Raw genomic sequence first — 15,034 nt, 5'->3', positions numbered from 1 at the left:
CTGTAATCCCTCCAGAAAATTCTAACCTGCAGGGTTCCAAATCAACATGGTTGAGAACCACTGCTCCCTCCCACTCCTGTCCATCTTCCCAGTCACAGTACTGTCCTCCTGAAAATGCCCCTTGGCGAGTACCAGGGACTGTCTCCTCCAACATCGACTCTACCTCCTTTCCGGCAGGCAGGGGCTGGCAAGCTAAAAACTACACTGCCCAGACTCCCCCTCTTGCAAGAGGTTGGAAGTGATCCCAAATCCCAATCACTTCATAAAAACAAAAACTTAAATACCACTAGCTGTGTAAAAAAGACTTAGCTTTCTACAAGAAATATACTAGCAAATTATGTAGACAAAGGGAAAGTACACTTAATATATAAGTAACTTTTAAAGTTAAAAAAACAAAAACCCAAAAGAAAACAGAAGACATGGACAGAGAGAACTGCCAACTACCATTTCTAACTTCAGGCTGGCACAAATCCAAAAGCTGAGGACACGCTTTCTTGGCAAGGTTGTGGGGTAAACAACAGTCTCACACCCTTCTGGTAGGAGTGCAAAGCAGTAAAAATCCTACACAAGAAGGGAAATCGGCAGTACCTTTAAAATTACATCTGCGTTAGAAGATGTGGTATACCTACAACAGAGTATTACTCAGCCATTAAAAAGAATGAAATAATGCCATTTACAGTAGCATGGATGTACCCGGAGATTATCATACTAAGTGAAGTAAATCAGGCAAAGAAAGACAAATATGTGGTATCGCTCAGACAAATATCATGTGGTATCGCTTATATGTGGAATCTAAAAAAAAAAAGATACAAATGAACTTATTTACAAAACAGAAACAGACTCACAGACTTAGAGAAAGAACTTAGGGTTGCCGGGGGGAAGGGTAGGAGGGAGGGATAGATTGGGAGTTTGGGATGACACGTACACGCTGCTATATTTAAAATAGATAAGCAACAAGGACCTACTATATAGCACAGGGAACTGTGCTCAATATTCTGTAATAACCTAAATGGGAAAAGAATTTGAGAAAGAATAGATACATGTATATGTATAAGTGAATCACTTTGCTGTACACCTGAAACACAACATTGTTAATCAACTATACTCTGATATAAAATAAAAATTTTTAAAAAGAATAACAGGAAAAAAAAATCATCTGCATTTACTCTCTCCACTGGCAATCCCACCTCAAGGAATCCACCCTGAAGATAATTTTCACAAACACTATCAACTGCAGTATTACTGGAATAGCAAAAGACTTCAAACAACATACCCATGCAAAGAACTGGTTGAATAAAACTATGGAAACCCCCACAAGATGAAGGGTTATGCAGCAGTACTATGTATTATAAAATACAAATAAGAACAAGGCGAACCGACAGGGAACAATCAAGAAGCTGACAAAGCCAAGTGACCACAACCACCTGCATCTCGATTCCAGAAAACAACCTGCCGTTCGGCTGTGGGGAGGAGGATGTGGGAGGAGAGCCTTCAGCAGCAGGGCTTTGCAGGGCCACTTCTGCCTGCCGAGGCCTCCTCTAACTGCCAGTGCCGCCCCAGGGCTCCCCAATGAGCCCGCTGACACTGCACACTCGGGTCAGGCTCCCACACCCAGTACTGCTTCCACCCCACCAGATCCTTACAAGCGTTACCCACCCCCACAACGTCTGAACTCCTAACTCCATCTCAGGGTCCGATACCCTCGTGCAACAAAGGCGAAATTAGAATATATGGACATAGTTGGCCTGGGAGCATGATATGTCTGTGTCCCCTCCAAAATTTACATGTTGAAACCCTAATCCCCAATGTGATGATATTTGGAGATACTTAATCGTGGTAATCATTTCACTACATATACATACATTAAATCATCACATACACCTTAAAAAAACCCATGTTGTACAACCTAAATATATACGGTTTTTATTTATCAATCATATCTCAGTAAAGCTGGGGGGAAAAAAAAGATCAAGCAACGTGCTGTGTGGTTAACAAAGGAAGATATCAACCGGATTACCTATAATTTTTAATACACTTGTTTATTACATTCCATGAAAAAAACACTAGGAATGGCAAGACACAGGACCTTATGGGTGAAATAGAAAAAGATAAACTGATAACACAGACCACGGGTGATCCACAGACTGCAGTCAGCCAACAAGGTCTTTAAATTGTGTATTTCTTATGACTTAGAAAACTAGAGCTCAGGTTTGCTCCAAGCCGCCCCTGCTGTTTAGAAGAGCCGTGCGGGGAGCTTTGGTCCCTTTGGTCCCTCGTCTAACCCCTGCCCTCCAGTGCTCAGCCAGTGGGTGGGGAGGGGCCAACCTGTGCATCCGGCAGGGAATCCAGGAGGGGGAGCTGCAAAGGACTGGGTGGGGTTGCGGAGCTCCTGCTGCTGAAGTCGGGGAAGCAAGGGAGGGGATGCGGGGGTGCAGGGTCCCAGAGCTGGACCCACTGCGGTGGGACGCAGCCTCCTAGCCTCCCCTCCCCCACCTTACAGTAGGTTCCAATAATATTTAATTGCATCTCGGGCTTTCGGGCTTAAAACTCACCCACAGGCTCGCAGGTCCTTTGACTGCACTCCTTCCTCTATTAGATAAAGTATGGGGGGGGGAGGACGGGACACCACAACGACAGGGAGGGGACTGGAGGGACCCCTGAAGTACTGGCCTCAGCTGACTAAAGAGGTCTTGACCCACGCTGTCACAGACCCCTGTCAGAGGACCCCTTAGGGCGGAATTGAGGGGGACAATTAGGAGGTGGTCTGTGTCAAGTGAGCATGGATCACCATGGGGTGGGGAGCACGGTGACCCCTGAGAAGTACTGTTAGAAAGATGCGTTCCTCCCTCCTCTTGAAGGATGTGGGTGGGCTTTAAGGCTCCAGTGCCCGCCACACACTCTTTCCAGGCCCGACTGCACCTCTGGCGCCGGCCTTGTTAGCCTGGCTTCCAGTCCTAGAACTTGCCAGGCTCTGGGGGAGAATCTGGGCTGCTGAGAGGGTCGCTGGGGGCTCAAGCTGCCCCTGGGTTTCGCAAGTGGAGGGAGGAAGGGTGAAGGCAGTAGTGGGGTGGGGCCGGGAGGGGTGAGTGCCCTGGGAGACCCTGAGAGAGAAACCCCCCCCCAGCCCCTGCCCTCTGCCGCTGAGCCGGATGCCCGAGACTTTCCGTGCCTCTGGGAGGAGCCCTGCTTCTTCACCCCTGTGCTCAGAACCATCTGGAGACAACTCCTCACCCTCCGGCTGCTGTGCCACGGTTTTCCTTTAAATGTTGTTCTTGGCTCATTTGGCTTTCAGTTCCCTAAACAGCAGTTTTGAGCTCTCCAAGCTATTTAAAAGTGTTCTCCTTAAAGTGCGACTAAAGCCCACTCTTCTGGAAAAACTACCTTCACTTCAGAGGAGATATTTTTTCCTCCCCATTTCTTCCTTCTACCGCCCTCTGAACAATCAAGCCAAAGTCAAGCAGCTCTGTGAGCACTAAGCAAAGATAAACACAAAGAAAATCACATCTAGCCATTTCACAGTAAAAACAAAGATATTTTAAAAGCAGCGGGGTCGGGGGTCAGGGGGGAGGGAAGGGATATACTAACTCCAAAGAAACAAAAATAATTCTGACAGAAACGGGAAGACAATACAACTGCCTTTAAAGTGCTGAGAGAAAATAACAGCCAACCTAAAACTGTATACTCAGTATGGTAGGCAAACCCCGCCCCCCCCCCCAGAAGATACATCATCAAATCCCTGGAACCTATAAATGTTACCTTATTTGGAAAAAGAGTCTTTGTAGACGTAAGTTAAGGACCTTCAGATAAGATCATCATGGATTACGGGTAGTGGGGGCCTAAACCCAACGCCAAGTGTCTGCATATGAAACACAGACGAGGAGGAGATGATGTAACCATGGAAGTAGAAGCCGGAGTGATGCTGCCACAAGGCTATTCATGTCACGGAATGCTGAAAGCTTCCAGAAACTTCAAGAGGCAAGAAATGATTCTTACCTCGAGCCTCCAGAGGGTATGAGGCCCTGCCAACACCTGAATTTTGGACTTCTGGCTCCCACAACTGTGAGAGAATAAGTTTCTGTGGTTTTTAAGCCACAAACTTTGTAGCAATTTGTTATAGCAGCCACAGAAAACCAACAGACTCATCAAAAATATGTTCCAAAAATGAAAGCAAAATAAAAACATTTCACAAACTAAAACAAAATTCACTGCTAGCAGACATGCAGTAAAAGGGGAGAGGAGGGGAGGGGAGGAGGGGGAGACGAGGGGGATGGGGAGGGGATGAGGGGCGATGGGGGAGGGGGAGGGGAGGAGGGGGAGGGGAGGGGGAGGGGAGGGGGGAGGGGAGGGGGAGGGAGGAGGGACAAGGAGGGGAGGGAGGGGAGGGAGGAGGGGAGGGAGGGGAGGGAGGAGGGGAGGGAGGGGAGGGAGGAGGGGAGGAGGAGGGGAGGGAGAGGGGAGGGAGGAGGGGAGGGAGGAGGGGAGGGAGGAGGGGAGGGAGGAGGGGAGGGAGGAGGGAGGGAGGGGAGGGAGGAGGGGAGGGAGGAGGGGAGGGAGGAGGGGGAAGAGGGGGATGGGGATGGGATGAGGGGAGGGAGGAGGGGAGGAAGGAGGGGAGGGAGGAGGGGAAGAAGGAGGGGAGGGAGGAGGGGAGGGAGGAGGGGAGGGAGGAGGGGCAGGGGAGGAGGGGAGGAGGAGGGGAGGGGGAGGGGAGGGAGAAGGGGAGGGAGGGGGAGGAGGGGAGGGAGGAGGGAAGGGAGAAGTGGGGGGAGGAGGGGAGGGAGAAGGGGAGGGAGGAGGGGAGGGAGGAGGGGAGGGAGGAGGGGAGGGAGGGGAGGGAGGAGGGGAGGGAGGAGGGGAGGGAGGAGGGGGAAGAGGGGGATGGGGATGGGATGAGGGGAGGGAGGAGGGGAGGAAGGAGGGGAGGGAGGAGGGGAAGAAGGAGGGGAGGGAGGAGGGGAGGGAGGAGGGGAGGGAGGAGGGGCAGGGGAGGAGGGGAGGAGGAGGGGAGGGGGAGGGGAGGGAGAAGGGGAGGGAGGGGGAGGAGGGGAGGGAGGAGGGAAGGGAGAAGTGGGGGGAGGAGGGGAGGGAGAAGGGGAGGGAGGAGGGAAGGAGGGGGAGCGGAGGGGACGAGGGGAGGGGGGGGGAGGGGAGGGGGAGCAAAAAGTGCTGTAATCTTTAGAGTCATCACTAAATAGCAAAAGAATTTTTCAAAAATTAAAAGAAGGAAAAATTTAATGAAAAATACTTGGTTAATCCAAAAGAAGAAAGTGAACAAAACAAAAAACCCAGGTGCTATCAATTAGAAAATAACAGTAAGATGGTGCATATGAACCCAATTATTGTCATTCCTCAGTATCCTAGGGGTATTGGTTCCAGGACACAATACCCAAAATCCACGGATATGAAGGGCTGACCATATGTCAGTTACCATATTACTACAATTAAAAGATGAAGTTGTTGGGAAGTGTTTCTTTTTTCCCATTAAATGTAAATTTTAGAAAGTTATGGACAAGTCTCTCCGTTTACTAGTATAAAAGTATAAAATGGTATAAAAGCACTTTCTTTCCTTGTAATGTCTCGTTAGTTTTTGGTACTGAAGTTATGCTAGCCTCAAAATTCTGTAGGCACATTATTTAACTCCCACTCCCATTCAAAATACCTAGAGTGGTTACTAGTTCCTACACTAAACCCTTGCTGATCTAGAGAGTTTTATGAAAGTCAAGGAGACTAAAATACTAAAACCAAGAAAATAGTTAGGACAGGTATAAAGAAATGGATAAAATAAGAAGAAACGATAACATTTTAAACAGATTTAAAGTTGCAGAAATTTTCTTTTAAATGTAATTTTAAGACCAAAAAAACCCCTAAAAGAGTGCACATGGGAGGGAGACGCAAGAGGGAGGAGATATGGGGATATATGTATATGTATAGCTGATTCACTGTGTAATAAAGCAGAAACTAACACACCATTGTAAAGCAATCATACTCCCATAAAGATGTTAAAAAATAAAATTTTAAAAAGTGCACAGAACTGGTATGACAGGCAACCAATGTTTCATTATAGGTAATGCTAATACCATCAGGTTTTGCCTATTCCCTGGTTTCAGATTTACACAGGATTCTCTTCAGCTATTTAGCCTTCTGTTTAAACTAGTGTTAATTCGTTAAAGACAGTAGGCCTTATCACTAAATCACCTTTTATCAATTCTGGAAAATTCTGGCACTCCTTTTCCTCTAGTCTCTCTACTTGGTCCTTCTGCACCTTTTAATTCTCCTCAAAACTTCTCATCCTAACACCTCTATTTCTTAACCAGTCTGTTTCCCCCTTTCCTTATACTGCATTCTGGTCCTCCCTTTAGCAGTGTTTTATCTGCAGCTTAACTTGAATTTTGTTCAAATGCCTTTTTTTTTCCATTTAAGTTCCAGCTGGTTCTTTTCGATATGATTCTTTCTTTTGCATCTTCAGTAATTCTAAACATGCTTGTGTGATATGGTTTTTACCTGTTTTGTTCCTGCTGTCTATTATGACTGGTGACTCTGACATGACGAATAACATCACAGTGTTCTGTAATAATTTTGACTTGTTAACAGGCAGAACTTTGTGGGAAACCCACACAACCTGGGTTGAGAACATCTGCCTCCACAGCAGTTCTGCACCTGCTGTTGTCAGGTGCTCCAGGGAATAGTGCCGCCTAGAGACTTTTTTTATGTTAGTTTCTCAATGTATGGACCTCCTGGGAAGGACAAGTAATTCAAAGTAGAGCCTGAAACATCCCTGAATAGTTACAAATTCTTAGAAAAGGGTTCTCCCTTCCCAGAGCCCAAGCAGAAACTGAACTTCCCCGTGGAGCCAGTGCATGGATTGTTTAGTCTACCTCTCCAATGTGAGTATCACCCTCTGGAGGAATCAGACTGATGAGGGGTCCCACTCCAACTCCCAGCCTTACAAGGGCCAAAGGCCTCAATTTCTGTCCCCAAATAGGTTGCTAAAACCCACAAATAATAAATGCCCCTAGGACAGGCACATCAACTCAATGGCCCAATGCTCTGGTTTTTGTCATTTTCATATTCAGCAGCAGAAATCTCTTACTTTCTTGCAAGTTCAGTTAAACGTTTTTGAAATGTTTTATTTAACTTCCCAGGGGTTTTTAGCAACGGGGTTTTAAGAGTATCTGTTCCACCATATCACCTAAACCCACAATTGTAATACTACAAATAACTATTCCTTTCAATTAGGACGACAATTTGCTATTTTTGACCACCAACTCCTATTCCCCCAAATTGTGCTTCACCCCCTCCATCACAGCCCATGTTGGACTAGCAGACTTCAGTGAAGTGGGGAACACAACTCAGGCCTAAATTCATCAGTAGACTCCCCTCCTGGCCCCGGGTGCTGGCATGGAAGGAACAAGATGAGAGCCAGAGCCAGGTGAAGAGACTCACAGCCAAGGGAGGGGCTGAGCACCACAGAACCACAATGGTCAGAAAGGGACCCACACGGAGAGGACACTGAGGAAGCGGAGCTGAGCACAGGAAGCAGAGAAACTAGACGCCAATCCCCACCCTTGACGCCACCAGATCAGCCTTTGACCAAAGCCAGACCAAGCTCCTGATTTTTCAATTCCGTGAGCCAATACATTTTCTTCCCTATCTAAGCCACTTGAGCTGGGTTTGTCCATCGAAAGCATTCTTAGTGACACAGAAATTCACCACGTGTTCAAAGTTCAATAATGGAAACAAAATTTTACTTGCTTACCTGGATAACCAATTCCTTTGGCATTTGCATAGGGAACCCCAGAAGAACCCGGGCTATAAACAGGATTCATGATTTCAAGAACTAAAAAGGGAAAAAAAGTGATTTAGCCAAGCACTTTTGTTCTCAGGTTTTTCTCCATCATCAGTCTCAAAAGAACAAGAGTCCTTTCTCTAGTATATAATAAAACAAGGCATTTCATGCTGCTGCCAACCAACAGAGAACAGAAAAGGAACGCCAAAGTCCTAATGGGTGCCCACTAGGACACTACAGGCTTTCCTTTATAACTCTCTTCGGTCCATCAGAAGCTAAGGGAAAAAAGTGTTCTCTGTGTCCCTGCTTAAAACTGTGAAAAAATATCTATAAAGAATCTAAATGTCCTTATAACAGAGAACAGTCTTAACCAGATCTATCCAGAGCATGAAATAGCATGCAGCTGCTTTTTAAAGTGTTTAAAAATACAGATTGATATCATGGTAATTGGGGAAAAAAACAGTACAATACTATAATGCAGTATGCTCCCAAATTTGCACCTACACATATGGGCATGTGCACCTCTAGCACAAACAGAAAAAAAGTCTGGGAGGAAATTAAAATATGAACAGTGATTGCCTCTAGATGGGATGGTTTAGTGTTCGCTTTGCACTTTTGTCTATTTCTGAAATAACTTAGGTTAAATATATGTCTATTTCCTAAAAAAAGACAAATTAGCACAGCCCAGCAACTCTATTAACCCATTCTATAATTCCCAACCTTTTTTTTTTTTTTTTGCGGTACGCGGGCCTCTCACTGTGTGGCCTCTCCTGTTGTGGAGCACAGGCTCCGGACGTGCAGGCTCAGCGGCCATGGCTCACGGGCCCAGCCCCTCCACGGCATGTGGGATCTTCCCGGACCGGGGCGGGGCATGAACCTGTGTCCCCTGTGTCGGCAGGCAGACTCTCAACCACTGAGCCACCAGGGAAGCCCAATTCCCAACCTTTTTTGCCTGAAAAGTTCAAGAACTTGCACAGCTACAACCATGGTTTTATCCCATCCTCTGAATTATTTATCACCCAGTGTATTCTTAAAGTGTGAGCTAAATTAAGACTATTCAGTATTCCCTGACTTACGTGGCAGTAAGGACAATGGGGATCTTAAATTTAAAAATAAAACAGCAATGGGGGGGGAACAGGTATATGGGAACTCTGCACTTTCTGCTCAGTTTTGCTGTGAACCTAAAACTGCTCTTTAAAAAAAAGTCTATTTAAAAAGAAAAACAGGCAGTTCCCTGGTGGCATAGTGGTTAGGATTCTGGACTTTCACTGCCGTGGCCGGGGTTCAATCCCTGTTTGGGGAACTGAGATCCTGCAAGTTGTGTGGCATGGCCAAAAAAAAAAAGAAACAAAAGAAAAACATAAAATGTACATGTATTTGCTTTAGTGTCTGCCTTCCCCACCACATCCTCAGCTAGAATGTAGATAGGGAACTGGAACTTAGCCCTATTTGCAGTAACTTCAGCCCCAATAACAATGTCTTACACACAAAAAGGTGCAACTACCTGCTGACTTTCTAAAAAACACATGCACCTCACAACACTCTAGGTATCAAATTCCATTACAAAGGCAAAATGCAAAAACAAACCACTTCATATTTTCAGCTCACCTGACTCAGAATATTTACAACCAAGCAGTTCAGTAGAAACTATACCTGGTCAAGTCCTTAGCCTTTGTAACAAGTTCTAAAGTTGAAATAAATTGGAGATATCAGTGATTGATATTGATACTCATTACCTAAGTAATTATCTTATTTCTTTAACTTCCAAACCAAAGGCAGAGATACTTTTTGAAGCCATGACATCCAGAACCACAGCTAAGAGAGAAGTCTAGATCAGTGCTGTGCAACAGTACTTTCTACAAGGATGAAGATGTTCTCTATCTGTGCTGTCCAATATACCATCCGTTAGCTACAAGTAAACACTGAGCACCTGAAAAATGTGGTTAGAACAGGATCCAATTTCTTAGTTTATTTAACTTCAATCTAAATCTAAATAGTCACGTGTGGCTAGAGGCTACCACCCTGGACAATGCAGATCTACAGAACAGACTACAAAGAAACAAGGATAGGAAGGCATAGGAAGTAGACATGAGAATCAATTGTATTTTACACCACAGTTTAAGAATAAACAAATTGGTGGGCTTCCCTGGTGGCGCAGTGGTTGAGAGTCCGTCTGCCGATGCAGGGGACACGGGTTCATGCCCCGGTCCGGGAAGATCCCACATGCTGTGGAGAGGCTGGGCCCGTGAGTCATGGCCGCTAAGCCTGCGCATCCGGAGCCTGTGCTCCACAACGGGAGAGGCCACAAGAGTGAGAGGCCCGCGTACCGCAAAAAAAAAAAAAAAAAAAGAATAAACAAATTGGTAACTGCCAATCCCCATTTTCCTGCACTTTTAACCCATTTTTGGTGGACCTACAACATAAGGATGTGGAGGTCTTCACATATTTCATCTACTTCTCTGGTTCGACTCTCATCTCTGGAGAAGTGAATACTTCCCAAAACTCTATTTCTCTATTCTGTGCCAGGATCTAATTTAATTTTCTTAATTGAATTCAAGATAAGTAAAGCACTACGCAAAGGCCACAGGGGAGAAAAAGTCGCAGTCCCTGCTCTGAGTTTACAATCTAGAAAAGTATTGTCCAACAGAACTTTCTGTGAAGATGGAAATGTATGTCTGATCTGTCCACACAGAGTAGTCACTAATGGCTACTGAACACCTGAAATATGGCTAGCACGACCAAGGAACTACATGTTTAACTTTAATTTTAAATGAACAGTCACATGTAGGTGATGGCTACTGTACTGGACAACACAGGCCTGTAAGACAGAAGACATAAATAATGGTGATTCAGGCCAAAGGGTGTTAAGTGCCATAAAGGAATACAGTGTTCTGAGGGTTGAGTGAGGAGAGCAAAAATTCAAGGAGGAAGAAAGGAACAGTCAGGAATAACTTGGATTACGGAGGTACTGTTTCCAATAAGCTCTAAACAGGTAGGATCTTGAAATGCCACAGAAATTAGAAAATGCAAGATGCACTCTTTAGGGACACTACAACTGGGCTTGTTGGAGATTAGGCTACATGTAGGGAATCAGCAAAGATGATTATGGAGACATAGGTGAGACTGAAACCATGTGGAGACCCTTAAATGTGGGGCTGAGCAGGAGATGTCACCTGGTAGGCCATGAAGCTGATGAACAGCGTAGCGTAGCAGTTAAACACAGGAATTACCATTTGACCTGGCAAATCCACTCCTAGGTATATACCCAAGACAAGTGAAAACATACATCCATACAAAAACCTGTACATGAAAGTTTATAACAGCATTATTCATAACAGCCAGGAACTGCAGACAACTCCAATGAAGCACTGAATACCACAAGGCTCTCCTTTCATGACCTGACTTACATCTAAAACAGCAATACAATCCTACTCCACATTTTCCACTAAAAAATGTATAAAATTGCATTTGAATTCTAAATACCATAAGTTCCAAACTAACCAGAAGTTACGTTTCCTGAAAGCACTTATACTTCCCAAGAGGCTAATAATAACTATTTCCTAAAGTGATTAAGAAGTCATAATTTAAAATTATAGGTTAAAAATATAACAGGATTAACAAAAGAAAATGTTTGTACAACTTCTGTGAACAACTGTCATACAGCTTTTTAAATTACTTGTTCATATGATGAGAGATTCCCCAAAGACTGTGAGCCTCAAGGGCAGGGAAAATATCTTATTCAGCCCTGTCCCTCTGCATCTCACTAGTGCTTGGTCCAGAGATAGCTCATAAACATTTCCTGAATGTTCTTTAATAAAAGAACTGTCCAATGGAAAATACAGGACTCTTCGTAGCAATAAATATGAAGTTGAGACATTTATTTAAAATCTAATTCAGAATTGTTGAAACATACCTGTTATTGATTAGTGGATATGAACGCTGAACCCACTGACCAATCTTAATATCACTAACAGTCAAACTACTTATTATCTGCATCCTCATATGATGGAATTACTCTGCATCATCTGAGGTGTACTGCGACTAAAACACTAAAATCTGAATCCAATGCAGCCTATACATCTACCTCCCAGGTTACAAAAAAGGGCAGGAGTTAGAGGAATATGCTGAACACCATGAAGCAAGCAGACAAAGCCAAAAGGAGGGCATTCTAGAGGACAAGGGGGTCCAGTTTCTTCACTAAGTCAATGGTCTGGGAAAAGGTGGAAGGTGGAGAGAAGGACAGTCCTAGATTAAGACAGACTTAATAAAGGCTATAAAACACTTTTGTTTGGATCCTTGTTTTAAGACAGAAAAAACTGTAAAAAGGTTATTTTAAGGATTTGAGGATACAAATGAATATGGGCTAGGTATCAAATGGCATTAAACAAACATTAATTTTGTTACATGTGATAACAGTATTTTGGTTATGTAAAGATGCATCAATTTTTAGAAGTACGTATTAAACTATGTAAGGATAAAAATGACATGAAGTCGTAATTTACAGTATTTCTACATAAAAGGGATTGAGATATTGGGTATATGGCTGTACGCTGTATTTTTATACTTTTTAAATAATGAAAAATTAAGGAAAAAACCCACCATCACCACTCTGCCTGGATTCTAGTGCCACTGGCCACCCAAAAACCACCGATTTCCCAGTCTGATTCGGTGTGGGCGGAAGATCACGATGCCAAGGCTAGATCCTAAGGGTATCACTTTTTTTTCTTAAGTTTCTCATTTGTAATGACTCAAATGTCAGAATCCCTATGGGTGGTTTGACACCTGCAGCAAAATAAGTTAAGCCTCAGATTTACCTTTAAAAAAGAAGATGACAGCAAAAATTTCTCAATTTGAAAATCCAATAATAATCAGAGGGAAAGACCCATATAAGACCCATCACTGTACTACTTTCTCTAGTCTCAAAATACACCATGACCTAAACAAAGTTCCCACACGAAATAGTAATTCTAAAACTTGAAAGGCCTTGTCTTAGTATTTCATATCAAGAAAACTAATGTCAAGGGGCTTAAATTCTCTCTCAGCAATATACAAGATAAATCTCTTTAATACAATCTAAACTGGAAATTCTCGGTAACATCTGATAACATCAAGAATATATAATAAGATAAAATTCTAAACTCCCCCAAACTCTACCTTCACTATCAAGGTTTGCAATCTATTGCAAAATTCACATTTTTCTGCACAGAACAACTGGAGAGACTTCAGTGATACAGACATAAAGTGGAACACAGACACAAGAAAAGTAACCATTAACTCTAGTACACTGGTGTACTGTTGCTTTAAAATTGCTCTGAACTGATCCAGGAAAAGAAGCTGTTTACATAAAACAAGTCTGGTAGACAAAAATTTGCCTGTAAACTACAGAACCTAAAAAAACTTAAAATATTCTTTAATTGCACTTGTTTTCTTTTTTAATACTTCTAATCCTCTACCTCTGTGGCATTACCCTACACCTTTTCCCCATGTTTGAAAATTCAAATAATTTTGACATCACAATTCTGTCTAACCTTAAAATGGAAATGAACTGAAAGGCAGTTGTAGAGCAGAATACTAACTAAAAATCCTAACAAGTATATCAGGGCCTGATAGGAGGGCAGAGGCAGTAATAGCAACAGCAGCAGATGGTGCTTCCTCCTTCCTCCTGGGTTGCAGGCACTTGCCTTACACACAGCCCAATCTTTCCACTATTCCCAAGGGCTGGAGACAGGAAGAGGGGACGCTACCTGCTCGGCCTGTCCAGTGACTGCAGCACAGAACCTAGAGGAAGCCTACAGTCTCCAACTCTTAAAGCCTGCATTTAGTCACAAGCGCGACTAAATAAAAGTAACTATGTGAACACTCGTACTAAAGCAAGCCCGATTTATAAAGCTTAAAAGAGACAAAAAAAAAAACTTCGCAGTGTGCAGCACAGTACCTTCAACAGTAGAAAAATTAGCCTTTAATTGTTCAATTCTTGGCTGTCAAAGCAAAAATAACCCACTACTTATTTACCAAAGTTCTAAAATGTGTCCCTACTATTATTGTCAAGTTTTTCATAGACTATTTGAAAAAATCATCTGATATTACACAAGGATGATTTGAGAACTTAAGGAGAGGAAACTAGACAAAGCTTTTCATTTAAAAAATTGTTTTGCTTGGCAAAACACTACAAAATACTTTTATGTATGACTTTAATGAAGCATTAACTCATACAATCCATTAGACACATGCTTATATACACTATAAAAGACGACGACCCCGTTTGGGGGTACGTTGTAAAGGCGCATTTCTCTCTCAAAGTTAACCCAGAATGGGCCACGACACGTCCTTTCTGAAGAAAACACTGAACCCGTTCAAGCTAAGCTTTTGCCGGTCAAATGGAATAATGTTTACTCTGTGAGTAGACAAAGTTGAATAGTTTACACACTGGAAATGATGAAAATCCTAAGAACCTTAAACCTAAGTTACAGAAACACCACCCCACTGCTTCCCCATTTCTTGTTCATTTTCCTGATCTGATCACCAGGACCTTAAAAAGACCCAGAGAACATTCTTGTGCAACGAATGCCCCTCTCACCGGCCCCCAGGCAGCGTCCCCGCCGCCCACGCCGCACCTGCCCTAGCGCCCGGTCGCCCAGCTCCGCCTCCCTCGGGCCTCACCAGTCCACCCGGCCCAGCGCGGGCCAAAGCACCGCCGCGGGCCCGACCTTGGCGCCGCCCAAGTCGGCCGCACAAAGCGCCGCACTTCCGGCAGCGCAAGCCTCCGCCGAGCCCCTCGAGTGCCCCGCCCGCACTTACCGCGCCGCGGCGGCGGCCTGGGCCTCGATGACCAGCGCTCGCCGGCCCGGAGCGGGCTCGGGGGTCGGGCTCGGCGAGGGGCGCGCGCCGCGGAGGCCTGCTCCGATGCGGGGCTGAGCCGCGAGGCCCCGGTTGCCGCCGCCGCCTCCCCGGCCCGCGTTCCCGCTCGCCCCGCTCGCTCCGGTCCGCCTCTTCGCAGCCCGCGCTCCCCGCCAACGCTGCGCAGCTGCCGAGCTCCAACCTCACTTCCGCCTAGAGCCCGCCGCGGCGGGGGCGCGCCGGCACGTGACCTCACGGCACCTTCCGGTCTCGGAGCTGGCGTGCGCGCTCCCGCTGGCGTCCGAGAAGCTCCCGGATGCGGAGGCAGCGGGGAGCTTCGCGATGCGGAGATCCTCGGGCCGAGTCCTTGGGCTCTCGGAGTTTGGAGCTTGGAGGGCTGAGGGCCTGAGA

At 45.1% G+C, this 15,034-nt stretch overlaps 1 protein-coding gene across 3 annotated transcripts in view; it reads right to left on the bottom strand.

Annotated features, from left to right (window-relative positions):
- Positions 1-14,821, bottom strand: part of FAM168B (family with sequence similarity 168 member B) — a 38,174-nt gene extending 23,353 nt beyond the window's left edge. The window contains exons 1-2 of one of the 3 annotated variants that reach the window (XM_030840492.3): positions 14,585-14,821; positions 7,757-7,837 (exon numbers count right to left, since the gene is read on the bottom strand). In XM_030840492.3, the coding sequence (XP_030696352.1) occupies positions 7,757-7,826 (70 nt within the window). In that variant the 5' untranslated portion in view covers positions 7,827-7,837; positions 14,585-14,821. The other 2 variants (XM_060302592.2, XM_060302593.2) reach the window with 2 other exon arrangements.
- Positions 14,822-15,034: the final 213 nt, after the last annotated feature.

The sequence above is a fragment of the Globicephala melas genome, chromosome 7, assembly GCF_963455315.2.
Source record: "Globicephala melas chromosome 7, mGloMel1.2, whole genome shotgun sequence".
In the NCBI taxonomy this organism is placed as follows: domain Eukaryota; kingdom Metazoa; phylum Chordata; class Mammalia; order Artiodactyla; family Delphinidae; genus Globicephala; species Globicephala melas.
Note: the sequence above shows the minus strand (reverse complement) of the source record. Positions and strands in the feature narration are given on the sequence as shown.